Genomic DNA, 26,415 nt, shown 5'->3' on the forward strand with positions numbered 1-26,415 from the left:
GGCCTGTGAGTCGACTCATGAGTCGACCCACAAGGCATGAGTCGACTCATGAGTCGACTTCTGCAGTTTTAGGCCAAAATTTCCAGAAACCCATTTTCTGATTGTTGCAACAGGGGTCGACTCATGAGTCGACCCCTGAGGCATGAGTCGACTCATGAGTCGACCCCTGCGACGGGATTTGTCCGCAACGGCTAGTTTTTAACCCGTTTTAGGTGCTTTTAATGCTCATTTAATGTGCTCTAACGGCTCTTTTTCTGCCTAGAATATTTTCCTCTATTTCTTAAAGCTATAAAAGGTTTCAAAAGGTGGAAAACAAGCAAGAGATTGAAAGGGATAAGCAAGACATTAAGAAGAGAAAGAAAGAGATTTGAAGAGCATTCAAGAGAGCATTCAAGAGCATTCAAAAGAGAGGGTTTCTCAAGCCTACTTTTCAGCCCTAATCAAGAGCTCATTTAAAGCCTTCAAGAAGCCAACAATCAAAGCTCACCAACTCCTCAAGCTCTCAATCAATTCCCATCCAACTTTGAGGAAATCCAAAAAGGGGCTTCTTCACTTGAGTAAAGTGTATTTAAAGTTATATTCGCTCATTAAAGGAGCTTTTCTTGTACTTATTTGTGCTATAAACTGTTTTACTCTTTGTGAGTGATTGTTTTTGTTCCAAAACAAGGGAAGGTTGATCCGAACCTAGAATCGGAGTGTATTGGGTTGGCTTGTACCCGAAAAACAAGTGGACTAGCTTGGGACAGCTAGTGTCGGAGTTTCCGACGTTTGTATTCGGGTTGAATACAAGTTTAGTGGATTGGAATTCCCAAGTAGGAGCTTGGGGAGTGGATGTAGGTGCAAGGTTGGCACCGAACCACTATAAATCCTTGTGTTTGTGGTGTGCATAGTTGTTTCTCTTTAACTCTTCATTATTTCCTTGCATTCTTGCTTTAGACAATTAATCTTGAACTAAGGTTATTCTCCTCATTCATTTAGCTATCGACAAACATCTTTCATAAGTCATTAGTTAAGTTTAAAATTTTTATAAACCCAATTCACCCCCCCTCTTGGGTTGCATAGCTGGGCAACAAGTGGTATCAGAGCCCGGTGCTCTAGCCCTTCTTTGATCTAAACAATCAAAGAGCCAAAGATATATGGCAACCCATGTCGGTACTTCTCTAGCCGAGGGGCAATCCACCAACCGACCTCCTCTTTTCAATGGGTCTAATTACACCTATTGGAAAGCTCGGATGAAAATATTCATTCAAGCACTCGACTATGATATGTGGAGTATCATAGTGAACGGTCCTCACACACCCACTAAAATTATAGATGGTGAGGAGTCAACCAAACCCGAGAAAGAATGGGATGAGGTTGATAAGAAATTGGCACAATTAAATGCTAAAGCAATGAATGTACTTTATTGTGCTCTTGATGCTAACGAATTTAATCGCATTTCTACTTGTTCATCTGCTAAAGAAATATGGGATAGGTTAGAAGTAACCCATGAGGGAACAAATCAAGTAAAAGAGTCTAAAATAAACATGCTTGTGCATAAATATGAATTGTTTAAAATGGAGCATGATGAGTCCATAACTGCAATGTTTACTCGTTTTACTGATATAATTAATGGTTTGAAGAGTCTTGGCAAGTCCTATACTAACAGTGAGCTTGTAAGAAAGATTCTCAGGTCATTGCCAAGAACTTGGGAAGCCAAGGTGACTGCCATCCAAGAAGCGAAGGACTTGAACACTCTACCTCTAGAAGAGCTTCTTGGATCCTTGATGACTCATGAGCTAAGCATGAAGCAACATCAAGAGGAAGAAATCAAAAAGAAAAGAACCATTGCCCTCAAATCCACAGCTCATCCTGATGAGGAAACTGATGACACTGAAGATGAAGAACAGGATGAAGAGATGGCACTCATCACCCGGAGATTCAAGAAATTTCTAAGAAAAAGAAAACAGGGGATGAGAAAGAGGCCATTCACAAAAGGGGAACAAAGCAAGAGAAAGAGAAAGATCAACCCCTTATCTGCTACGAGTGCAAGAAGCCAGGACATTTCAAATCCGAATGTCCACAACTGAAGAAAGGTCCCAAAAAGTTCAAGAAAAAGGCAATGATGGCCACATGGAGTGCGAGTGATGACTCAAGCTCCGATGAGAAAACCTCAACCGAACAAGCCAACCTGTGCCTTATGGCACACGAAAATGAGGTAATTTCTGAAACCCCTAGTGATTTTACATTTGAAGAATTGCATGAAGCATTCTATAATTTAGTTGATGAATTAAAGAAACTAGGGATCAAAAACAAAGAGCTGAAATTGAAAAACCAATCCTTAGTAAAACAAGCTGAAAACTTTTCAATTGAAAAATCCACCTTGCTTCAAGAAAATCAAAGCTTAAAGAATGAAATTGACAAGCTGAAACCTATAGTAGATAAGTTCACCTTAAGTTCAAACAAACTGAATATGATTCTTGATAATCAAAAAGCCGTATATGATAAGGCTGGACTTGGTTATAACCCCTTGAAGAAACAAAAATTTTTGAAAAATATTTATGTAAACTCTTTAAGTAACAAGTCTACCAATATTACTTGTTTCAAATGTGGTAGAGTAGGACATAAGTCATACACTTGCCTCTTTAACAAATCTGCAAACACAACTATAAAGAAAATATGGGTTCCAAAAGGAACCATTTTGACTAACCAAAAAGGACCCAAGAAAGCTTGGGTACCTAAAACAAAAACTTGACTTTTGTTTGCAGGTGTGTCTAGCATCCCAAGGAGGAAACAGGAAATGGTATCTTGACAGTGGATGCTCGAGACACATGACTGGTGATGAATCACAATTCATCACGCTTGATGCTAAGGATGGAGGGATGGTCACCTTTGGAGATAATGGCAAAGGAAAGATCATCGGGATAGGTAACATTGGTATCACTCCCTCCAAATACATTGAAAATGTTTTGTTAGTTAAAGGTTTAAAGCATAACTTACTTAGCATTAGTCAATTTTGTGATAAAGGGTATAAAGTTGTTTTTGAATCATCTGTTTGCATTGTGACTAGTCCTATTAACGATGGCATTAAATTTATTGGACATAGACATGGCAATGTTTATATGGTAGATTTAAATGATTTAGCCAAAATAGACATGCAATGCCTAGTATCCTTGAATGCTAAAGTTAATGAGACTAGTTGGCTTTGGCATCGTAGACTTGCACACATTAGCATGCATTCTCTTTTAAAATTAATTAAGAAAGACTTAGTTCTTGGCTTGCCTAAACTGAATTTTGAAAAAGATAGAATTTGTGATGCATGCCAACTAGATAAACAAACTAGAGTTTCATTTAAATCCAAAAATATTGTTTCAACTTCTAGACCTTTAGAGCTTTTGCATATGGACTTATTTGGACCAACTAGAACAACTAGTCTAGGAGGAAAACGATATGGTTTTGCAATTATAGATGATTACTTTCATTTTACTTGGATTTTCTTTTTGGCACACAAAGATGAAACTTTTCATATTTTCACTAAATTTTACCGAAAAGTCACTAATGAAAAAGGATTTTCAATTCAAAATATTAGAAGTGATCATGGAACTAAATTTGAAAATCAAGACTTTGAAAATTTTTGTGATGAAAATGGAATTGGCCATAACTTCTCTGCTCCTAGGACACCCCAACAAAATGGGGTAGTTGAAAGGAAAAACAGAACCTTAGAAGAAATGGCCCGTACCATGCTTTGTGAAAGCAACCTTCCAAGATATTTTTGGGCGAAAGCAATTAACACAGCATGTTACATTTTAAATCGTGCTTTGATTAGACAAATTTTAAAGAAAACTCCCTATGAACTTTGAAAAGGAAGAAAACCAAATATTGCATATTTTCATGTTTTTGGTTGCCGATGTTTTGTATTAAATAATGGTAAAGAAAGACTTGGTAAATTTGATGCAAAATCAGATGAAGCAATCTTTCTAGATTACTCCTCCACTAGTAAAGCTTTTAGAGTTTTTAACAAAAGAACTTTAGTAGTTGAGGAGTCCATACATGTTGTTTTTGATGAATCTAACGATCTTCCTTCAAGGAAGAATGAGGGTGTTGATGATGCAGATCCTCTAATAGAAGGTATGAAGGAGATCACTCTGAAAGATTCAGCAACTCCAGAGAACGAGGAACAAGAAGACAAACAAGATGAGAGAGGTGAAGAAATTCAAGAACAACCTCAAGGTACAAATGACCTACCCAAGAAATGGAGGTATGTTCACAACCACCCTAAGGAGTTAATTATTGGTGATCCTATGCATGGGGTAAAAACTCGTTCTTCACTTAGAGATGTATTTAATCATTGTGCTTTTGTATCTCAACTTGAACCAAAAACTATTGAAGAAGCTGAAAATGATCATAATTTGATTAATGCAATGCAAGAGAAACTTAATCAATTTGAAAGGAATAATGTTTGGACCTTAGTATCAAGACCTAAAAATTATTCAATAATTGGCACAAAATGGGTCTTTAGGAACAAATTAGATGAGCATGGTAATGTAATTAGAAATAAAGCAAGACTGGTTGCTAAAGGATATAATCAAGAAGAAGGAATTGATTTTGATGAAACCTTTGCACCTGTTGCTAGATTAGAAGCCATTAGACTTCTACTTGCATATGCTTGCTTTATGAAATTCAAATTATTTCAAATGGATGTTAAAAATGTATTTTTAAATGGATATATTGCTGAAGAAGTATATGTAGAACAACCCTCTGGATTTGAAAATCATGCTTTTCCTGATCATGTTTTTAAATTAAATAAAGCTTTATATGGATTAAAACAAGCACCTAGAGCTTGGTATGATAGGCTAAGCAAATTTTTACTAAATAATGGTTTTTCAAGAGGCAATGTAGATACAATCCTCTTTATTAAAAAAATCAAAATAATATGTTAATTATACAAATTTATGTTGATGACATAATTTTTGGGTCTACTAATGAATCTCTTTGTCAAGACTTTGCTAAGCTCATGCAGGGGAAGTTCGAGATGAGCATGATGGGAGAACTTACCTTCTTCCTCGGACTCCAAATCAAACAAACAAAAGAGGAATCTCCATCACCCAAAGCAAGTACACCAAGGAACTACTCAAAAGATTTGGAATGGAGAACTCCAAACCAATTGGCACACCCATGAGCCCCTCATGTAAGCTTGACAAGGATGATGAAGGTAAATGTGTAGACTTAAAATACTATAGAGGTATGATTGGCTCATTATTATATTTAACTGCAAGTAGGTCTGATATCATGTTTAGTGTTTGCTTATGTGCTAGATATCAATCTAATCCTAAAGAATCTCATTTGAATGCTGTTAAAAGAATCCTTAGATACTTGAATGGTACTCAATCTCTAGGGTTATGGTACTCTAAGGACTCACAAATTGATTTATTAGGATATTCAGATGCTGATTTTGCTGGATGTAAATTAGATAGAAAAAGCACAAGTGGAACTTGCCAATTTCTTGGAGTTAACCTAATCTCATGGTTTAGCATGAAACAAAATTCGGTAGCACTGTCTACGGCTGAGACCGAATACATTACAGCCGGAAGTTGTTGTGCTCAAATCTTGTGGATTAAGCAACAACTCGAAGACTTTGGAATCAAACTTAATGAAACACCAATAAGATGTGACAACATAAGTGCCATAAATCTATCTAAAAATCCAATTCAACACTCAAGATCTAAACATATTGAAATAAGACATCATTTTATAAGAGAACATGTTCAAAACAAAAATATAATTCTTGAATATGTTTGCACTGAAAATCAATTAGCTGATATCTTTACAAAGGTCCTTAGTGAGGATAGATTCTGTGAAATTAGGAGAAATCTAGGAATTCTTGATCCATATGCCTAAATATTTCTCAAATTCCAAAGATTTGATGTCAAAAAAAATTCTTTGAGGTCAATTTCCATCATCTATCTTGGTCCCAAAAGCTCAAGTTTATCATTCTCAAAACTTGTCTTTGAGCAAAATTCCTTCTCCCAAAATTTCAAATTTTTTTGGAATTTATTCATATTTTTTCTAAATTTCTGAGTTTCATGAGTCGACCCCCTTGAGTCGACCCCGTGGCAAACTTGTAATTTCTGCAAACTTCCCACGGGCTCCTTCTTTTTATTTGGGATCCTGTTCGTGAGCCGACTCATCTCTTCGTCTTCCTCCCTCCAAAAACCGACATCTCCATTCCCATTCTCTCCAAAACCAAGGATCTAGCTCAAGGTTCTTCTCCCTTCTCCTCTCCACCATAAATCGCCACCTAGGAAAGGGGATTTTCGTGCTTTTTCCCTTTGATTGAAACGGTTGGAGCGTGCCCTAGCACTCCACCGTTCTTCTCAAATCCGCCTCTTCTCCCCACCAAAATCCCTCTCCATTCTTTTGTAATCCTTCTTCCACTCATCCACTTGATCCTCCAAGTCTCTCTGCCTCCTACTGTGGTGAGAATGGCTCCGAAGATGAAGCTCCCACAAAGAAGAAAGTCGGTCCGTGAGCTAGAAGAAAATGTCCGGAGAAAAAGGCAAGCTGCTCAGTCCTCCACTGCTCCCACTCCGGCTTCTGTGTCAGCTCAAGGTCCTTCTCAATCATCCCTAAGCCCCAGTAAGAACCCTCTATCTGATAGGAAAGTTGAAACCGGTAAAAATATGGATTTTCAGTTCTTTGAAAAAGAGGGTTTTACTTTTGGAACAAAAATTAAGAACCAGGGATGGGGTTTCTACTGCTCCCTTAAGGAAGTCACTTTTGTAGACCTAGTCAGAGAATTCTATCAGAATCTACATTATGGGAATGGGTCAGTGACTTCAACAGTCAAGGGTGTTGATATTTGTTTGGATCCTAGTATTTTGGGAGAAATACTACATTTGCCCAGTGAGGGTTACTCTTATATGGAACTCCCAGTAAAGGAAGAGGGGATCACTGTTATTCTAGGGGGAACCTACACAGGGAGTTTGAATAAATTGGAAGCAAAGATTTTGTCTATTGAGACGAGGATCCTACATCAGTTGGTGACGAAGCTCTTCTTCCCTAGGAGTGGTAGGCATGATCTACTTTCCAGCAGAGACATTTGTATTATGTTTCATGTTATCACTCAAACCCCCCTGAACCTCCCTGCACTAATGATAGAGGCCATGAGAGAGACATTGAACAGATCTAAGGCACATTTGCCTTTTGGTATGGCCCTTACTCGAGTTTTTAGGAGGTTTGGAGTTAGCTTTGGGGGAGAGGCATCTACTAAGCTCTCTCATGTAGACACCTTCAACCAACACACCCTGCACCGTATGGGTTTTACAAAGACTGATGGTAGTTGGATCAAGGGTTCTGAGGAGAGAGCTGAGGACAGAGTAGAAGACAGAGCTGAAGAAGAAGGTCCATCATCTCCTATCCATGACTTCAGGGCAGCTTCACCAGATATCCAGTTTATTCCAGATCCAGAGGCTGGCCCTTCAGAGTTCACCAGGAGGCCCACACCAGTACATCAGCCTGAGAGCAGTGCACCTTCTTCAGAGTTCAGACTGGCTGATGATCAGATCGAGCAGATATCACAGCGTGTAGCTTCTTTGCTATCTAAACAGTGGAGCACTTCTTCATTTACACCAGGGGCCACTTCATCTGATCAGACCATGACTCCCCATATCTCCACTGTGTTTCAGTTGATCACAGATCAGTCTATCCGGATTCAGCAGCTTGAGGACACCGTTTGGAGACTGACTGAGAGAGTTCTTGACTTGCAGGGGCAAGTCCTAGCTTTGGCCCATCCTCTGCCACAGGAGTCCACTATTGAGGTCACAGACCTTACTGCAGAGGCTGGCAGGCTCAGAGGTGCACTGGAGGGTGGATATGAGTTACTGAGGAGAGAGATCCGAGGCTCGAGTGAGCATGCATCCACTCAGTTCACTGCTCTACTTCAGTCTGTTTCCAGAGCACTGAACGTACTTGATTCCATCAGACTCACTCTTTCTGTCCAGTCCTTGGCCTCGCAGCGTTCTCAGCCTCCTAGTTCATCTCGCTCACCTGCTCGTGCCAGAGGCAGACGGGGTAGAGGACGTTCTTCTGGTCGAGATCCATCAGCTCCTCATCCTATCTCTGATGACTCCGATCCTTCTAGTCATGATCTTTACTAGATCCTAGGTGTTAGTGTCTTGTTCTTTCTAGGATCTGTATTTTGGGGCCATGTAATGACATTAGCTAGTTGACTTTTATGTTATGGAATTTGTATGGAAACAATTATGGTTTTAATCATCTTTTGCTTATATATCTACTCTTTGTAATGATGTCAATCATCTTTTGGTTATATATCTTCTCTTTGTTGATGATTGCTGTTAATAATTGCTGTATTGAGGGGGAGCAAACATCAATGATTAGCACTAAAAGTATTAAAGAGAAAACGTATTCAAAAAAGAGGGGGAGTTAACCATGTTTGATGATGTCAAAAAGGGGGAGAAATTAAAGAAAAAGCAACCCATCAAAAGCAAAACTACAAATTATGAGAAACTAAAAGCCAAAATTATACATTATTTGAGAAATATAATGAATGAATTGGAGAATTTAAAGAACAATATTAAAAGTAAAATTATTACATAACTTAAAAATACAATGAGTAAATTGCTTCTTTAAATATGCTCTGATTTGCTTTAAAAATTTAAATATGCTCTGATAAGCTTTAAAATCCTTACTTGCTCTGATACATCTTAAGAAATTTAACTTGCTCTGATACATCTTAAAATTCTTAACTTGCTCCGATACATTGTAAAATTCTTACTTGCTCTGATACATCTTAAATTTAAAATGCTCTGATACACTTTCCAAATTAACTCTTAGACATGCATTGGCACACCTAATTATTTTTGCTCTGATACTAAAACTAAAATCAAATGAGAATGAGCAAATTTTCAAGATACAGCTTGCTCTGATAACAAAAACAAATTTTCTGCTCTAACACCAACTTCACATAATCCAATGAGCAAATTTTCAAATCTTTAAGCAAATGGGCAAACTATTTATGCATATGACCATTTGTATCACATGCCAAAAGAATCAATACTCTTTTCAAGCATATGCACCTATAATGCATCCTTTTGAAATTCATGATTCACATAAATGCTTTTGTTCAAGTGTTTTGTCATCATCAAAAAGAGGGAGATTGTTGCTCCTAGATTGATTTTGATGATTACAAAGCAGATTGAAGGGATACCAATACTTTTATTTGAAAAAGTCTTTGTGCTCTTCAGGGGCAAAATCGTAATTTTACCAAAACCCTGATTTAATAGTATCATTTGGTAGAGCAAAAGATTTGTGATCTATTGATGAAAATTTCATTGTTTTTGGACTTGTATTTTTGAAGTTATGCATGTTTGAAATCCATGAGTCGACTCATGAGTCAGCTCATGGCACAATGAGCAGCTTGGCACACTGAATTTTAGCTTGGCACACTGGATTTTTGGCTTGGCACGGCCTGTGAGTCGACTCATGAGTCGACCCACAAGACATGAGTCGACTCATGAGTCGACTTCTGCAGTTTTAGGCCAAAATTTCCAGAAACCCATTTTCTGGTTGTTGCAACAGAGGTCGACTCATGAGTCGACCCCTGCGACGGGATTTGTCCGCAACGGCTAGTTTTTAACCCATTTTAGGTGCTTTTAATGCTCATTTAATGTGCTCTAACGGCTCTTTTTCTGCCTAGAATGTTTTCCTCTATTTCTTAAAGCTATAAAAGGTTTCAAAAGGTGGAAAACAAGCAAGAGATTGAAAGGGATAAGCAAGACATTAAGAAGAGAAAGAAAGAGATTTGAAGAGCATTCAAGAGAGCATTCAAGAGCATTCAAAAGAGAGGGTTTCTCAAGCCTACTTTTCAGCCCTAATCAAGAGCTCATTTAAAGCCTTCAAGAAGCCAACAATCAAAGCTCACCAACTCCTCAAGCTCTCAATCAATTCCCATCTAACTTTGAGGAAATCCAAAAAGGGGCTTCTTCACTTGAGTAAAGTGTATTTAAAGTTATATTCGCTCATTAAAGGAGCTTTTCTTATACTTATTTGTGCTATAAACTGTTTTACTCTTTGTGAGTGATTGTTTTTGTTCCAAAACAAGGGAAGGTTGATCCGAACCTAGAATCGGAGTGTATTGGGTTGGCTTGTACCCGGGAAACAAGTAGACTAGCTTGGGACAGCTAGTGTCGGAGTTTCCGACGTTTGTATTTGGATTGAATACAAGTTTAGTGGATTGGAATTCCCAAATAGGAGCTTGGGGAGTGGATGTAGGTGCAAGGTTGGCACCGAACCACTATAAATCCTTGTGTTTGTGGTGTGCATAGTTATTTCTCTTTAACTCTTCATTATTTCCTTGCATTCTTGCTTTAGGCAATTAATCTTGAACTAAGGTTATTCTCCTCATTCATTTAGCTATCGACAAACATCTTTCATAAGTCATTAGTTAAGTTTAAAATTTTTATAAACCCAATTCACCCCCCCTCTTGGGTTGCATAGCTGGGCAACAAGGGTGTAGAAAGATCCTTGCTCAGGTTAAGTGGTAGGATTTTTGATATTGAGAGGGAGATAAGACAAATTTTAGATTCTCTATCGGCAGGAGCGAGCAAATCGACCACCTCTTCACCTCAGTTGGATGATTTAGCTTGAGAGATAGAGACTCCACAACCAGCTTCATTCTTCACATGAGCTAATCCGAACAGATATCAGGGACTCCATGGACTTTGTATCTTTTGATCTTGATGGGCTCCGAGTTTCAGTGAGGGAGATCTTGTTCCAGCTTGATGCCATTAGGACTCAGCTTCAGTCTAGGCCCTCCGCATTGAGTGAGCCAGCCTTTGTCCAGCTCATTGCTTTCCGTCCTCCAATATCTTCCTCTCGGACCAGACCCTTCGATCGAGGACGAGACTGATCATCTTTTACCTATCTCGCGCTCGATGCCCATTCTCACTGATTTGATCTTTTTGTACTAGACCAGTTCATTTTGTATTAGGTTACTTAGTTGTTGTATCTTGTTTTAGTAGTTGAATGTATAAGAGAGCCTTATGCTCTTGGATATATATTATGACTCTTGTAACCTCTCTTTTTATTGTAATTAATGAATGAGGTTATTATCATTTTATATGGCTCATTTCTGTTCTTTTTGGATGAACGAATGAATGAATGATTGTTACATTTGGATGACTGCACTATTGCTTTAACACCTGATATGCAATCATAAAAAATCTTACTCCCGGAGAAATAGTATATTGTCTATCTGAACTTTTTAAATCTTTTGCTCTTTTAAATTTTTGCTCTGATACAGTATTTTGCACTAATACATCTCTGATACGCTTTCGATACGCCTATGATACGTCCATTTTTTACACTAATACATCTGTTTTTACCTCCATTTTGATACTATTTTAAAAATTGCTCTGATACTATTTGAAAAATTGCTCTGATACATCTACTTTTCTTGAGTGCTCTAATAATTTTATTTTTGCATTGATACCAAAATGACTCGATACATCCATTTTTGACTTTACAAAATGCTTCAATTCCTTCTCTTTTAATTCTTGTTCAAATAATTTCATCCTTGCTTTGATATCAAAACAAGAAAAAGGGAAAGAAGCATTCCTTTCACATTTATTGCTCTGATACTAAAAATAAGGAAGAGAAGAACAAAAATTCCTTTATCAACCATCTTTGCTTCAATAAGAAAAATTTTACAAATTGAACACTCTTTATATAAGAAAGGGGGAGATCTTTTTCGAAATGATCAAAATGATTATTTTTATCTGTTTCATACCAGAAATGGAAGAATTTTAACTGATTAAGAACAATCTTTAGAAAAATTCTGATACCTTCACAAATGAGTTTCAGCAAAATGAATTGAAACATTAAAATTATTGAAAATATATATCTCACGATTTTCTATCTTTAGCATATTCCTACAAGTGCTTCACAAACCCAATTTCCTTGAGCTTTAAGGACTTATTTTATGAACACTCAAATGCTTTGTCATCATCAAAAAAGGGGAGATTGTTGCTCCAAAAATTGATTTTGACGATCGCAAACCATTTGAGGGGACTACTAATATGTTTTCTGTCTTTGAAGAATGTTCTTGTAATGTTTCAGGTAATCCAAAAGATTGGGTTTGAAAAGCTTCATCAAATATGCCAAAGTTGAAGTTTCTGCAAGTTGGAGAAGTTTTCGAAACCTTCTGAGAGTGTCCAATTGATTTGAAGTCATTTGAGAGCATTTAGAAGTGTTTTGATAAGTTTCAAACCTTAAATGCATGAAAAACTGAGTTGGTACAAAATGGGACGACCCATCTAGATCATCCCCTTTCATTGGATAGCCGGCACGCTTCATTTTGACTCATGGCACGCAATGGGACGACCCACTTGGGACGACCTCTGAGATCTTGAGACCAAAACAGAAAGCTGAACTTTCTGTCTGACCAATTGGAGTACCCCATGGGACGTTCCATTGCTAGTGGGATGCTCCATGGGACGTCCCATTTCTACGAGCACACATAACAGCTAATTTTCAGTCCATTTTTGGTGCAGTTAATGCGCATTAAACACTTTCCAACGGCTCTAAACCGACACTAAGACATTCTCAAATATAAATGGTGATTATAAATGCTCTCTTAAAGTGGAAAATCACAAATTAGCAAACATTCAAAGCTCACATCTGAGAAAAGTTTAAAAAGTCCTAAAAGAGAGAAAAAGAAGCATTCGATTACCTCACCAACCACTCTCCAGCTGCAATCAAGTGTGCAATTCATTAAGGGTGTTCAGCAAAAGCTTCTTCCTCTTAAGTATTGTATTTATATTGCATTATTGTGTTCATTTAAGGGGATATTGTGCGGAAATTTCTGTACCCCGTTTTTCTCACATTGTTTTTTGAGTTTTGAGTTTTAGAAGGTTCCAAAACTCGAATAGACTGATCCGAACCTAAAATCAGAGTGTTGAGGGTTGGCTTATACTTGGAAAACAAGTGTTCTTGCTTGGATAGCAAAGATCGAAGTTGTCCGACGTGTTATAACTTTGAAATCCATTTAGTGGATTGAATTCCCAAGTAGGGACTTGGGGAGTGGATGTAGGTACAAAATTGGCACCGAACCACTATAAATTCTGTGTTTGTTGTGCTTGCATCTCTTTACTTGTTCTTTGTGTTTTATACTTGCATACCTATCATTTGTGTTTGAATTCATTTTCATTGCAAATCAACTCACTCCACTCAATACTTTGGCACATTACTTAAGTACACTAATCTTAAAAATTTTTAAAAGACCCAATTCACCCCCCCTTCTTGAGCTCCATATCTGGGCAATACCAACCATACCGGCTCCCTAGGCCTCGCCAGCCGCCTCTCTGCCCTACATCGAACTATCCCTTATCCTTGGCCATGTTGCCAGCCCCGCTACCACTCCCTCCCCTTCAGCTACCTCTCCACCCAGCGTCAAGCTCTATTCCCGGCCTCATCACCGAACCCATCCCCCCTCCCTCTCTCCCTTGTCTCCGGCCATGTTGTTGGCTCTCTTTAAAAAAAAAAAAAAAAAAAAGGTAACCAAACATGTGTTTTCTATTGTCAAATATTTGAAAAAAAAAAATAGAATTCCTGTTTGCAATGACTCCAGTCCATCTCTTGTAGTAAAATTTTCGATATCAATAGATAACCTCAAACTTTTCTAATCAAATAGAGGAATAATATTTGTTGAAGAAGTACAAGCCTCAAATTTAGGAGAAAAAAAATCTACACCAAAATATTTCTTATCCAATATTAAGAATCGATGGCTCACTAATTTTAGATTCATCCACTAAAATGTAACTCAGCACAAGATAAGAAAACATACTAATATGCATCACACAGTGATATCCAAATCAGTCGATAATCAAAAATATTTTCTCTCATCTGTGCTTTCAAAAATTGAAAATTCACCATTTAAATCTCATCCTCAAACTTTTTGATATTTTAATTTTTAACGTAATTTCATCATTAAATCGTTACTTAAAGCAAAGGTCAATACCACAAATATTGATCAAAATCAAAATCATTATTTCTGATAATCGAAATCAATATCTTAATTCCAAATAGGAATATCAGTTTTCTTGCCAAAAATATCAACTGCTTATGATTTACTCCATCTACCACAAGATCATAAACAAACTTTACTATACTCTCAATAAATGAACGTTCGAAGATAAAAAATTTAAGATCAATAAACAATCTCAAATTCTTTCTAACAAATGGAGAAGTATAAGCTTCAAATCTAAGAGAAAATAAATATATCGCTAAATATTTCAATTCCAAGATCAAGCATCGATGGTCCACTCATCCAAGACTTGGGATGCTAAAAGTTTCGTTAACATGATAGATAGGACCCCTACTTGTGAAATCACACAATGACATCTAAAATAATTCAGAATCAAAAATATCATCCTTTCCACTATCAATGAATTTCCTCTACAAGGAATATCAAATTATATCATCTATTATAAATTTTTACCTCAAAGAATTGATATTGCTGACTAGCTTAAAATAATACAAATCACCACACTTCCACTACACACTTTGATTTAAACCATCAAAATTTTTTTGGATGCACTAAATGGATTTCGATCAAAATACGCTATTGTATTGAAAATATCCAGAATTTTAAATTCCAGATAAACTCAAGAAATTTTTTTAATTCGTGTTCCTAATATGCATGGAACAGATCCATCCAAATTAATCTTTTGAGTCAATTGACACATTCAAAACTATCAGATAAGCCAGTTATTATAATTCAAACATGAATTAAATCTTGATTCTGTTGTCAATTCATCTAAACAATTCCATATCAAACTCTTGTGAGTGAAAATAATTAGATGAATTTTCTCAATCAATCCAAACAAGTTCTAAGGCCTTAAATCAAACACATCAGTAGAATAGACTCAAGCATCTCTTCTAAAATTTCTTTCACTAAGATCTTTAGCATCCATCAAAAACCTTCCATAATAATCATGCAAGCCACTTAAAATCAAATTCTCTATTCAATATTAGATTTTACTGCGAACCTCAATAATAATGACAAAAAAAACTCTAAATCAGTTCATAATCCCAAAAATTTTTAAATTAAAATTTCACATACATCTCATAAATATCCGATAGATATAACTAAAATCTTTTATCTTGATCCCAAGATAACAATCAAGGATTTGATTAACAACATCAACCACGATGGTAGAAAATCCCTCGATCAACTTATATCGTAATCTTGGTATTGAAGTTTCATATATATCTATAATCTTCAATAGACATAAATAAGGTCTATTATTTGTGTTGGGTATAAAATACCCCCCAGCCGAAGTTCGTGACAGGAGTGACCCTCCGGAGATTCTACCGACTTCCGACCTTCGGCTACATCTCTCCGAACCTCTCTGGCGGCCGAGCCTCCACAATACTCCCAAGTTTTGCCGACGGATAAGCCCCCACCAGCGTCGACCGGATTCTTCGCGACGGACGGACTCCACCCAAGTTTCCACGATGATCGACCGCCTTCTAGATTTCGTCCAGACCCCTACGGGAGCCGGACTTCGTCCCCGACTCCGGCTGCAGGAAGACTTCGCCCGGACTCCTACGGGAGCCGGACTTCGCCCTCGACTTCAATTGCAGGTAGACTTCGTCCGGACTCCTACGGGAGCCGGACTTCATCCCCGACTACAATTGCAGGTAGACTTCGTCCGGACCCCTACGGGAGCCGGACTTCGTCCCCGACTCCGGCTGCAGGAAGACTTCGTCCGGACTCCTACAGGAGCCGGACTCCGTCCCCGACTACAATTGCAGGTAGACTTCGTCCGGACCCCTACGGGAGCCGGACTTCGTCCCCGACTCCGGCTGCAGGAAGACTTCGCCCGGACTCCTACGGGAGCCGGACTCCGTCCCCGACTACTATTGCAGGTAAACTTCGTCCGGACCCCTACGGGAGCCGGATTTCGTTCCCGACTCCGGTTGCAGGAAGACTTCGCCCGGACTTCTACGGGAGCCGGACTTCGCCCTCGACTTCAATTGCAGGTAGACTTCGTCCGGACTCCTACGGGAGCCGGACTTCGTCTCCGACTACAATTGCAGGTAGACTTCGTCCGGACCCCTACGGGAGCCGGACTTCGTCCCCGACTCCGGCTGCAGGAAGACTTCGTCCGGACTCCTACGGGAGTCGGACTTCGTCTCCGACTACAATTGCAGGTAGACTTCGTCCGGATCCCTACGGGAGCCGGACTTCGCCCCCGACTTCAATTGCAGGTAGACTTCGTCCGGACTCCTACGGGAGCCGGACTTCGTCCCCGACTACAATTGCAGGTAGACTTCGTCCGGACTCCTACGGGAGCCGAACTCCGTCCCCGACTACAATTGCAGGTAGACTTCATCCGAACTCCTACGGGAGCCGGACTTCGCCCCCGACTTCAACTAAAGGAAGACTTCATCCGGACTTCGCCCCCGACTTCAACTGAAGGAAGACTTTATCCGGACTCCTACGGGAGCCGGACTTCGCCCCCGACTTCAACTGAAGGAAGACTTCGCCCGGACTCCTACGGGAGCCGGACTTCTCCCTCGACTTCAATTGCAGGTAGACTTCGCCCGAACTTCTACGGGAGCTGGACTTCGTCCCCGACTTCAATTGCAGGTAGACTTCGTCCGGACCCCTACGGGAGCCGGACTTCGTCCCCGACTTTGACTGCGGGAAGACTTCGTCCGAGCTCCTACGGGAGCTAGACTCCGAGCTCCTACGGTAAGTAGTCCTCGCCCACCGCCTTAACGCCCAAGGCACCGAACAGGATTTGCAGCATCCGAGCTCCTCTCAGATGGGTAGCTAACCACCTCCCTCCGCCAGACACCCCAACCGAACTTCGGCCGACGGGCCTGGACCCCCTGGCAGGCCGCAGTAACGACCACGACTCTGCTCTACTTCCTGCGACAAATTCCGCGCGGCTCCATCACTCCCTGGCATGCCGCAGTAACGGCCACGACTCTGCTCCACTTCCTGCGACAGATTCCGCACGGCTCCATCACTCCCCGGCAGACCACAATAATGGCCACGATTCTGCTCCACTTCCTGCGACGGATACCGCACAGTTCCTCCACCCTCTGGCAAGTCGCGACAACGGACGCCGCTCCACTCCCCGCAACAGACTCCACGTGGCGAACCATGGTGACAGCCACGACTCCACCCCATTACTCTTCATAATAAATTCCTCCTAGCCCCGAGTGGCCCACGACTAGGCGGTTACAAACGTCGCTATCAATCCGTTGCTCCCTCCGCCTATAAAAAGGGGGGCCCAGATACGTTACTCTCTAAGCTCTAATTTTTATCCCAAAAACTCTGCTAAAATTTTCGTTCGAGCACTCCATTCTTGTTGAGGCAGAGAACTGACTTGAGTGTCGGAGGATCTTGCCGGAGCAACCCCAACTCCGGTTTAGACTTCTTTTGCAGGTCCCGATGGCGACCGCGACTCCTTCGACTCCAGCTTCTCCGACGCAGGCGGATTTTTGCACCAACAGGATTGGCGCTAGAGGAAGGGGCTGAACCTTCGCAGTACCCTTGTTCTTAAAGGAGCGCTCAACGGGACCGCCTCCGGTCATCTTTTCCGACGTCCTCCCCTCCTTCCCTCACTAGGTCTTCGCCCGATGCCTCCTCGCAAAGCGTCCACGCGGCGATCCACGGCCTCCGTGGCCAGATCTCAGGCTCCGATCTCACCTCCAGTTTCCCAACCTCCTCCCCCTCCTCCGGCAACGGCGGTTGGCGCGGAGCAATTCGACCTACTGGTGCAGCAGGTCAGAGGCCTCACTAAAGCTGTGCAGGCCATACAACAGCAGCAGCAGCCGCAGGCATCAGTGCGACTGGAGAGAGCGTCACCAGAACTCCAAAATCCGGCGGTAGGACGGGCCACTTGGGCCAGCCGCCCCATCTTTCCCGGAAAGACGAATCCGAGGGTGGAGAGCCCTCAGTCAGATCACGATTCCACCCCTGGAAGATCTCTACCACCATTCTGCCAAAAAACCCTCGAGACCCGTAGTCGAGAGGATTTCCTGGACCAGAGGCTCCAAGAGATGAACCGACGGATCGAAGAACTCCGCCACGCTCCCCCCGCTTATGGTGAGGACATTTGTACTGACCCTTCGTTTTCTCAAATGATCATGCAGGAACCAATCCCGCCAAACTTCAAGCTCCCTCAATTTGAAAGCTACGACGGGACTTCGGACCCAGTTGACCACCTGGAGGCCTTCCGGACAATGATGCTGCTTCATGGCGCGCCCGACGCCATTCTATGCCGAGCCTTCCCATCCATCTTGAAGGGAGCGGCGAGAAACTGGTACTCGGCGCTGAAGCCGGATACCATCTTTTCCTTTGATCAGATGAGCCACCAGTTTGTGACTCATTTTGTTAGCAGCCGGCGTCCCCGTAAGGGTTCGGAGTCCCTCATCAACATCAAGCAGAGGGAGGAGGAGTCCATTCGGGCCTACATCAACCGTTTCAATGTTGCCGCGTTGGTAGCAATGGCCACCCTGAAAGGCGGCCTTCAGAAGAACGACCTTTTATTCTGCCTGGAAAAGAAGTACCCCAGGGATTTTGCTGACCTGTTGGCTCGGGCCGAAGGGTATGCCCGAGCGGAAGAAGCCTTCAAAATGAAGGATGAGGAGACCGCAAGAGAGCGGCAGGCGGGAGACTCGAGTAAGCCCGCAGTCGAAAAAGGGCCGAAAGAAGCTCGGCCACGTTCTCGAACTCCTTCCGGGCACAAGCGCGTCCAGTCTCCTCCCCGAGCACGCAGGCAGGGAAGCCCGGAGCGCCGGGCTCGGCGGGGCTCTCCCCCAGGAAGATTCCGCAGCTATGCCCCCCTCAACGCATCGAAAACTCAGGTGCTGATAGAGGTCAGAGAGCAGCTCCCAAGGCCAGAGAGGATGCGCACGCACCCCGGGAAGCACAATCCTAACAAGTTCTGCCTCTACCATCGTGACCACGGCCACGACACGGAGGAATGCATCCAGCTCCGAGACGAGATCGAGGAGCTCATCCGACGAGGTCGACTCGATAGATTCATTCGACGCCGGCCTGAGGGTAGAGAAGATCGGCCAAGGGCCCTGCCGCAGCCTGAGCCGCCAAGGAGGGAAGAGCAGCCCGGAGATCGGCCTCCAATTGGGATCATCAACTCCGTCTCTGGAGGACCTTGATGGGAAGCAGACCTTCCACAGCCCTAGGGTTTGAAAACTTGTAAATGTATTGCGAACGATCCCGCTTTAAATCAAGATTTCTTTCAGACTTGCTCATCTTTTCCTTTTTGGCATAGACTTGTAACGACAGGGGACGACCCCATCGGACAACAAAAACAAACCCCAATGTGGGCAAGGTCGAAGGCCCGGTTATTTGTAGATCGGATGGGGGGAGAGGCCGTACAGCGCCCATATGCGCCTCCACAGCCATGTTAGGGACAGGAGGAGAACCTCGCCCTAACATGAGCAAGGTCGAAGGCCCGGTTATTTGTAGACCGGATGGGGGGAGAGGCCGTACAGCGCCCATATGCGCCCCCACAGCCATGTTAGGGACAGGAGGAGAACCTCGCCCTAACATGAGCAAGGTCGAAGGCCCGGTTGTTTATAGACCGGATGGGGGGAGAGGCCATACAGCGCCCATATGTGCCCCCACAGCCCCGTTAGGAACAGAAGGAGGACCTCGTCCTAACCTGAGCTAAAATCGATTATGTCAGAAATAGGGGAAGAACCCCGTCCTGACGCCAGTCAAGATCTGGTCATTTAAGACCAGATAAAAAGAAGGGAACCTTCCCAACGACCCCTTCGCGCTCCCGCGACCCCACCAAGAGCAGAGAAAAAACCCTCACTCGGAAAAAGAAAAGGAAAAAGGGGAGGGGAGTTAAAAAGGATAGCGACGGACTGCATCAGCGACGAATGAAAAACAAATTGCATCAAAGATGCAAGGAACCTCGTCTCAGCAAGGATTGGGGTTCTTATCAAAATCCCCGACCTTCAAGAAAGCTCTCAACACGAGCCAGAGATAAGGCGGCTTCCTCAGGGCGACGATAAGCCCGGACCTCCAAGCTTGAACTCCGAAAGGAGGCGTCAAACCCGAGTGGTCCCGGACAAATCAGCGGCCATAAACAGAAGGACGGGTCAATGCGACAACGATCGGATACTTCCGAACGGCATCGATATCGGACAATGCAAAAGCCGAAGGAAGCTCGGCAAATGACAATTCAACACACGAGTAAAAGAGGTAACGAAAAATTCTCTTTTTATTAATTAAGTATACATTACAGAGCCCTCGAGGCTGAAGAAGAAAGATGACAAGAAAAGCAAGCCGATGCGGCAACGACCAAGAACCTCCAGACGACATCGGCATCAAAAAGAAAAAGAAAAGCAACAACGCCAACAAACAAACAAACGGCAAAAGAAGACACATAGAAGGACGAAAGACAAAAAGAACCCTAAGGGGGCCCGGCTTCTCCCGACTTCGAACTTTCGGCTTCGACCCTTATCAGGGAGTGCCTTAAGCTTTCGACTTCTTCTTCCAATTCCTTCTCTCTCATTAGCATCTCCATATATCTCCGATGAAGTCGCTGGCTTTCGTTCTCCGCCTCTCGACGCCTCTTTTTCAGGACCTCGGATTCCGCTTCCATGTCCTTGACTGCCCGCTGCTCGTACACCAGCTGGATCTTCAATTACTGCAGTTCGGCCTTCCCCTCCCCAAGGGCGACAGACAGTTCTTCTACGGTCCTTCTCAGGGATTGGAGTTCGTCAGGATCCCGAATAGGAGCAAACTGAGCTTCCTCAGCCAGCTTCCTTTGAAGGCGGGCAACCTCGCCGATCGCCATCCTGAGCTTCCCCCTATAGTCGTCCACCTGCTTGCACCAGCCGGTCCGGTACGCGTCATAACTCGCCTCAGCATCCTGGAGCCGTTGCTGAAGGTCGGAGAACTTCTTCGACCATTCCCAATCACAGTCGGCCTGAGTCGAAAGCCGGGACGAGCTTCCTTCCAACTGGCTAATCCTCTCCTGCGCAGCCGACAGCTCCACTCTGAGAGAGCTGATCCTGACAGCTTGAGCTCAAGATCGATCGCTGGCGTGCTTCTTGTGTTCCTCGAGCTCCTTCTCGAAGTTCGCTTTCCTCCGGCTGTACTCCATGACCCCCTTTACGTGGAGGTTCCGAAGGCGGGTGGCCTCCGAGGTGGCTTCAGAGTGGCTCTCCCTCAACCTGCGAAGCTCGCCATCCATCTCCTTCGACCTTTTTGTTAAATGATGAACTTTCTTCTTCAGACGTTGGATAATGGACTTCAGCGGATCCCTTGTGGCAGGGGAAGCGCTTCGGCAGGACACTGCCATCGGGAGACAAAAGCGTCAAGGCGCATCTCATTGCATAAAGCAAAACAAAAAAAAGGGGGAGCAGAGTGGAGAAGCCCTCCAAAAGGAGAAACCCAATTTTATTAATTGAATGTTTCTTGAAGACAAGAGGAAAAGGAAAAATCGCAATAAAAGAAAAATACAAAGTCAGAGGTCTCAGACCTCTGAAATAGGAGTTGGGGAGCTCGGTGTTCCCGGAAGGGGGGCTACGATGGCAGTAGCAGTGGGAGAGGGACCGGCTTCGTCTTCAGACGCCTCGTCCAAGAAGCCGAGGTCGAGCTCGGGAAATTTCTTGGCCACCTTCTCCTGACAGAGCTCGAATCCTTTAATGAATGCTTCTTGGCCGAACTTGACGTTCAGGTCCCTCATCTCCGCAGAGGCCTTGAACTCCTCCACCGCTAGAACCCTGGCCTCCGAGACCAGGACCGGGATCTGCTCCGCCAAATTTGCGACCTCGGCCTCCGCCTTCCTCACCGTCTCCTCCGAGATCTGCTTTTCTTTCTCCAGGGCCTGTTTTTCTTTCTCCAGGGCCTCTTGGAAGGTGGCTATCTCGGTTGCCTTTTCTTTGAGGCGAGCAACTTCGGCCCGACGACTCTCCTCCGCCTGGATGGCATCCCTCCTCGCCCGGTTCGTCGCCTCGATATTGACAAGGAGTTGGTGCCCGATCTGCAAGGGCGGCTAGGAGGTCAGAACGAAGGTTGAGAATTAATAAAACGAAGGAGCGAGGAGAAGGGGGAGGGTGAATCTGTTTACCTCGAGAAAGGACCCTAGGGAGTCCCAAACCCGCTGTTCGGGATCGACGCGATCAATCCTCTGGATGACTTCGGGCAGGATGCAGCCGTCGATCAATCGCTTTATCAGGTCTCTGTCATTAAAGGGATTCTCCCCCGGCTCTCCTTCGAAACCGAGGGACTCTTCGATGGCGGCTCGACGGCTACTCACCCTGCGGGCCACCGACTTCCTTCTCCTCCCCCTTTCGACCCCGGGCGCCTCCGCGGAGCGGACCCCCGAAATGGGAACCTCAATGGGGGGACTCCTTGAAGAGGCCCGGAGAGCCGGAGGTTCGGCGTCTGAAGGAACGTCGACCGCGAGGGCCGTCTGGGCAGGTGTGGCCGAGCTCATCTCCTCCGTTCTGACCTTCTTTGCCGATCCGGAGGCCGCGGCGCCTTTCCTTTTGTGAGCCTTGAGGCCTCTGGCGAGCATCCGTGCTGCTTCGACGTCCATTCCTGAAAAAAAAAAAAAAAAAAAAGAAGAGAGGGGAAAAGAGATCAGTAATGGAATAAAAAAAAAAAAGAAAAAGAGAGAGAGAGAAGAAGAGCGGGAGACAAGAAAAGGAAGGGAAAGACGGGATACTCGCAGGGTCCAGGGGGCTCAAGCCGATGTTGAACAAAAACTGCTCCTTCAGGAGGTTAGGAAGGGAAGGAGTTGAGTAATTAAGAAGTTTCCAGACGGCCTGAAGGTCGTCCTCCCCCAAGCTAGGAGCCCTGCGGACAGAATCCCTTAAGGAGCCCCAAGGGGGCAATCCCAGCCTCAAGGTCGGGCAATGGACGAAGAGGTACTTCCCCTTCCAGTTGTGGATTGAAGAGGGAGCACCTTTCAGCAACCCCTTCTTGCCAAACTGAGGGGAGGAATACCACCAGTCCTTCGCCGAGGGGTGGCGCTTGAAGGTGTAAAAATACCTAAACAAAGAAAGAGATGGCTGAATTTCGACTACATGGCAAAGGGAGAGGAACCCTATCAAAAACCTAAAGGAATTCGACGCTACTGAAGCTAAAGAAATGTCTAAAAAATGGAAAAGGACGACGACGAAATGCGGAAGCGGAAGCCGGAGCCCGGCACGGAAGGCCTCCTGATACAGACAGAAACGGTCAGGTGGAGGGGTGCTAGCCCGGTCGGCGGGACCAGGAAGCTCCAGATCATACTCCGGAGGAACTCCATACTGAACCCTTATCAGTAGAAGTTCATCCGAAGTCAGGGAACAGGGAATGGCACCCGGCGCAAAAATCGGACGAGGCCCAGCCCTAGATGTGGGTTCGTCTACAGTGTGGAGGTTCTGGGGGGCTGAGGCGAACGAACTCCTGGAACCACTAGAGGCAAAGGTGCCGGAGGACATTTCAAACAAAGACCCTAAAGATCCTGGAGAAATCAGGCGGGACAAGAGACGAAAGGTTTGCAGGGGACCAAACCAGAGGAATGCGGCCGAAGAAAAATGGAGGAGAAAGGGCACCTAGATGGCAAAAGGAGAAACGAATGTTCCGGGACTAACCTAGATCGCTCCGAAGGATGCAGAGGGACGAGGACAGGGATGACTCGAAGAATGCTTAGGGCCAAGATGGACGCCAAAGAGGGTCAGGGCTCTCGGAGAGAAGGCAGACACCGACAGAACTCTCAGGCAGAATGAGACTCCTGAAGGCGGAAAGGCGGGTTTAAATAGACCCTGGGATCCGGCGCTATAATGATCGCGGATCTCCCCAGGCCGACCCACGCTCGCCACGTGTCCCACTCGCCACCGCAGGCGGCTAAAAGCGGCTGACAGCTGACAGAGCCATTACTGCACCGTACTTGGGCCAACGCACCAGCGGGAATTCCGAAAGGTCCCTTCGGATCGCCCCGATTTGAAAAGACTCCGGCACGCGCGCATTAAATGCCAGAATATCTGAGGGCGATTGTACACCAGATTCAAGGGGACAACTTCGGCTGTGAAAATTTCTCTGTACTTCTTTCATTCGAAACTCGAACTCGAAAATAGAGGGACTGGTGTTGGGTATAAAATACCCCCCAGCCGAAGTTCGTGACAGGAGTGACCCTCCGGGGATTCTACCGACTTCCGACCTTCGGCTACATCTCTCCGAACCTCTCTGACGACCGAGCCTCCGCAATACTCTCAAGTTTTGCCGACGGATAAGCCCCCACCAGCGTCGACCAGATTCTTCACGACGGACGGACTCCACCCAAGTTTCCACGATGATCGATCGCCTTCTAGACTTCGTCCGGACCCCTACGGGAGTCGGACTTCATCTCCGACTCCGACTGCAAGAAGACTTTGCCCGGACTCCTACGGGAGCCGGACTTCACCCTCGACTTCAATTGCAGGTAGACTTCGTCCGGACTCCTACGGGAGCCGGACTTCATCCCCGACTACAATTACAGGTAGATTTCGTTCGGACCCCTACGGGAGCCGGACTTCGTCCCCGACTCCGGCTGCAAGAAGACTTCGCCCGGACTCCTACGGGAGCCGGACTCCGTCCCCGACTACAATTGCAGGTAGACTTCGTCCAGACCCCTATGGGAGCCGGACTTCGTCCCCAACTCCGGCTGCAGGAAGACTTCGCCCGGACTCCTACGGGAGCCGGACTCCGTCCCCGACTACAATTGCAGGTAAACTTCGTCCGGACCCCTACGGGAGCCAGACTTCGTCCCCGACTCCGGCTGCAGGAAGACTTCGTCCGGACTCCTACAGGAGCCGGACTTCGCCCTCGACTTCAATTGCAGGTAGACTTCGTCCGGACTCCTACGGGAGCCGGACTTCGTCCCCGACTACAATTGCAAGTAGACTTCGTCTGGACCCCTACGGGAGCCGGACTTCGTCCCCGACTCCGACTGCAGGAAGACTTCGTCCGGACTCCTACGGGAGCCGGACTTCGTCCCCGACTACAATTGCAGGTAGACTTCGTCCGGACCCCTACGGGAGCCGGACTTCGCCCTCGACTTCAATTGCAGGTAGACTTCGTCCGGACTCCTATGGGAGCCGGACTTCATCCCCGACTACAATTGCAGGTAGACTTCGTCCGGACTCCTACGGGAGCCGGACTCTGTCTCCGACTACAATTGCAGGTAGACTTCATCCGGACTCCTACGGGAGCTAGACTTCGCCCCCGACTTCAACTGAAGGAAGACTTCATCCGGACTTCGCCCCCGACTTCAACTGAAGGAAGACTTCATCCGGACTCCTACGGGAGCCGAACTTCGCCCCCGACTTCAACTGAAGGAAGACTTCGCCCGGACTCCTACGGGAGCCGGACTTCGCCCTCGACTTCAATTGCAGATAGACTTCACCCGGACTCCTACGGGAGCCGGACTTCGTCCCCGACTTCAATTGTAGGTAAACTTCGTCCGGACCCCCACGGGAGCCGGACTTCATCTCCGACTTCGATTGCGGGAAGACTTCGTCCGGGCTCCTACGGGAGTCGGACTCCGAGCTCCTACGGCAAGTGGTCCTCGCCCGCCGCCTTAACGCCCAAGGCACCCAAAAGGATTTGCAGCATCCGAGCTCCTCTCAGATGGATAGCTAACCACCTCCCTCCGCCAGACACCCCAGCCGAACTTCGACCGACGGGCCTGGACCCCCTGGCAGGCCGCAGTAACGACCAGGACTCTGCTCCACTTTCTGCGACAGATTCCGCGCGGCTCCATCACTCCCTGGCATGCCACAGTAATGGCCACGACTCTGCTCCACTTCCTGCGACGGATTCCGTGCGGCTCCATCATTCCCTGGCATGTCGCAGTAACGGCCACGACTCTGCTCCACTTCCTGCGATAGATTCCGTGCGGCTCCATCACTCTCCGACAGACCACAATAATGGCCACGATTCTGCTCCACTTCCTGTAAAGGATACCGCGCAATTCCTCCACCCTCTGGCAAGTCGCGACAACGGACGCCGCTCCACTCCCCGCAACAGACTCCACGTGGCATGTCCCGGTGATGGCCACGATTCCACTCCACTACTCTTCACAACAAACTCCTCCTGACCCCGAGCAGCCCACTGCCAGACGGTTACAAACATCGCTATCAGTCTGTTGCCCCCTCCACCTATAAAAGGGGGACTCCAGATACGTTATTCTCTAAGCTCTAATTTTTATCCCAAAAACTCTGCTAAAATTTCCGTTCGAGCACTCCATTCTTGTTGAGGCAGAGAACTGACTTGAACATCGGAGGGTCTTGCCGGAGCAACCCCAACTCCGGTTTAGACTTCTTTTGCAGGTCCCGGCGGCGACCGCGACTCCCTCGACTCCAGCTTCTCCGACGCAGGCGGATTTTTGC

At 45.1% G+C, this 26,415-nt stretch overlaps 2 protein-coding genes across 3 annotated transcripts in view; both read right to left on the reverse strand.

The window, feature by feature from the left end:
• The window catches only part of LOC105034360 (uncharacterized), a 178,773-nt gene that overhangs the window by 145,086 nt on the left and 7,272 nt on the right, over nucleotides 1–26,415 (reverse strand). The window lies entirely within an intron of this gene.
• On the reverse strand, nucleotides 21,531–22,577 carry LOC140858158 (uncharacterized). The gene is made up of 2 exons (XM_073257945.1): nucleotides 22,128–22,577; nucleotides 21,531–22,040 (listed from the first exon to the last, which is right to left on the reverse strand). The coding sequence occupies exons 1-2, from the start codon at nucleotides 22,575–22,577 to the stop codon at nucleotides 21,531–21,533; spliced, it is 960 nt and encodes a 319-aa protein (XP_073114046.1).

Source organism: Elaeis guineensis, chromosome 5 (genome assembly GCF_000442705.2).
Source record: "Elaeis guineensis isolate ETL-2024a chromosome 5, EG11, whole genome shotgun sequence".
NCBI lineage: Eukaryota > Viridiplantae > Streptophyta > Magnoliopsida > Arecales > Arecaceae > Elaeis > Elaeis guineensis.

Excerpts from the sequence above, each read along its gene's own strand:
- LOC140858158 (XM_073257945.1), bottom strand. The coding sequence starts at position 22,577 with ATGCTCGCCAGAGGCCTCAAGGCTCACAAAAGGAAAGGCGCCGCGGCC. Across the intron at positions 22,041-22,127 it reads CCCTAGGGTCCTTTCTCGAG|ATCGGGCACCAACTCCTTGT; the intron begins GTAAACAGATTC and ends CCGCCCTTGCAG.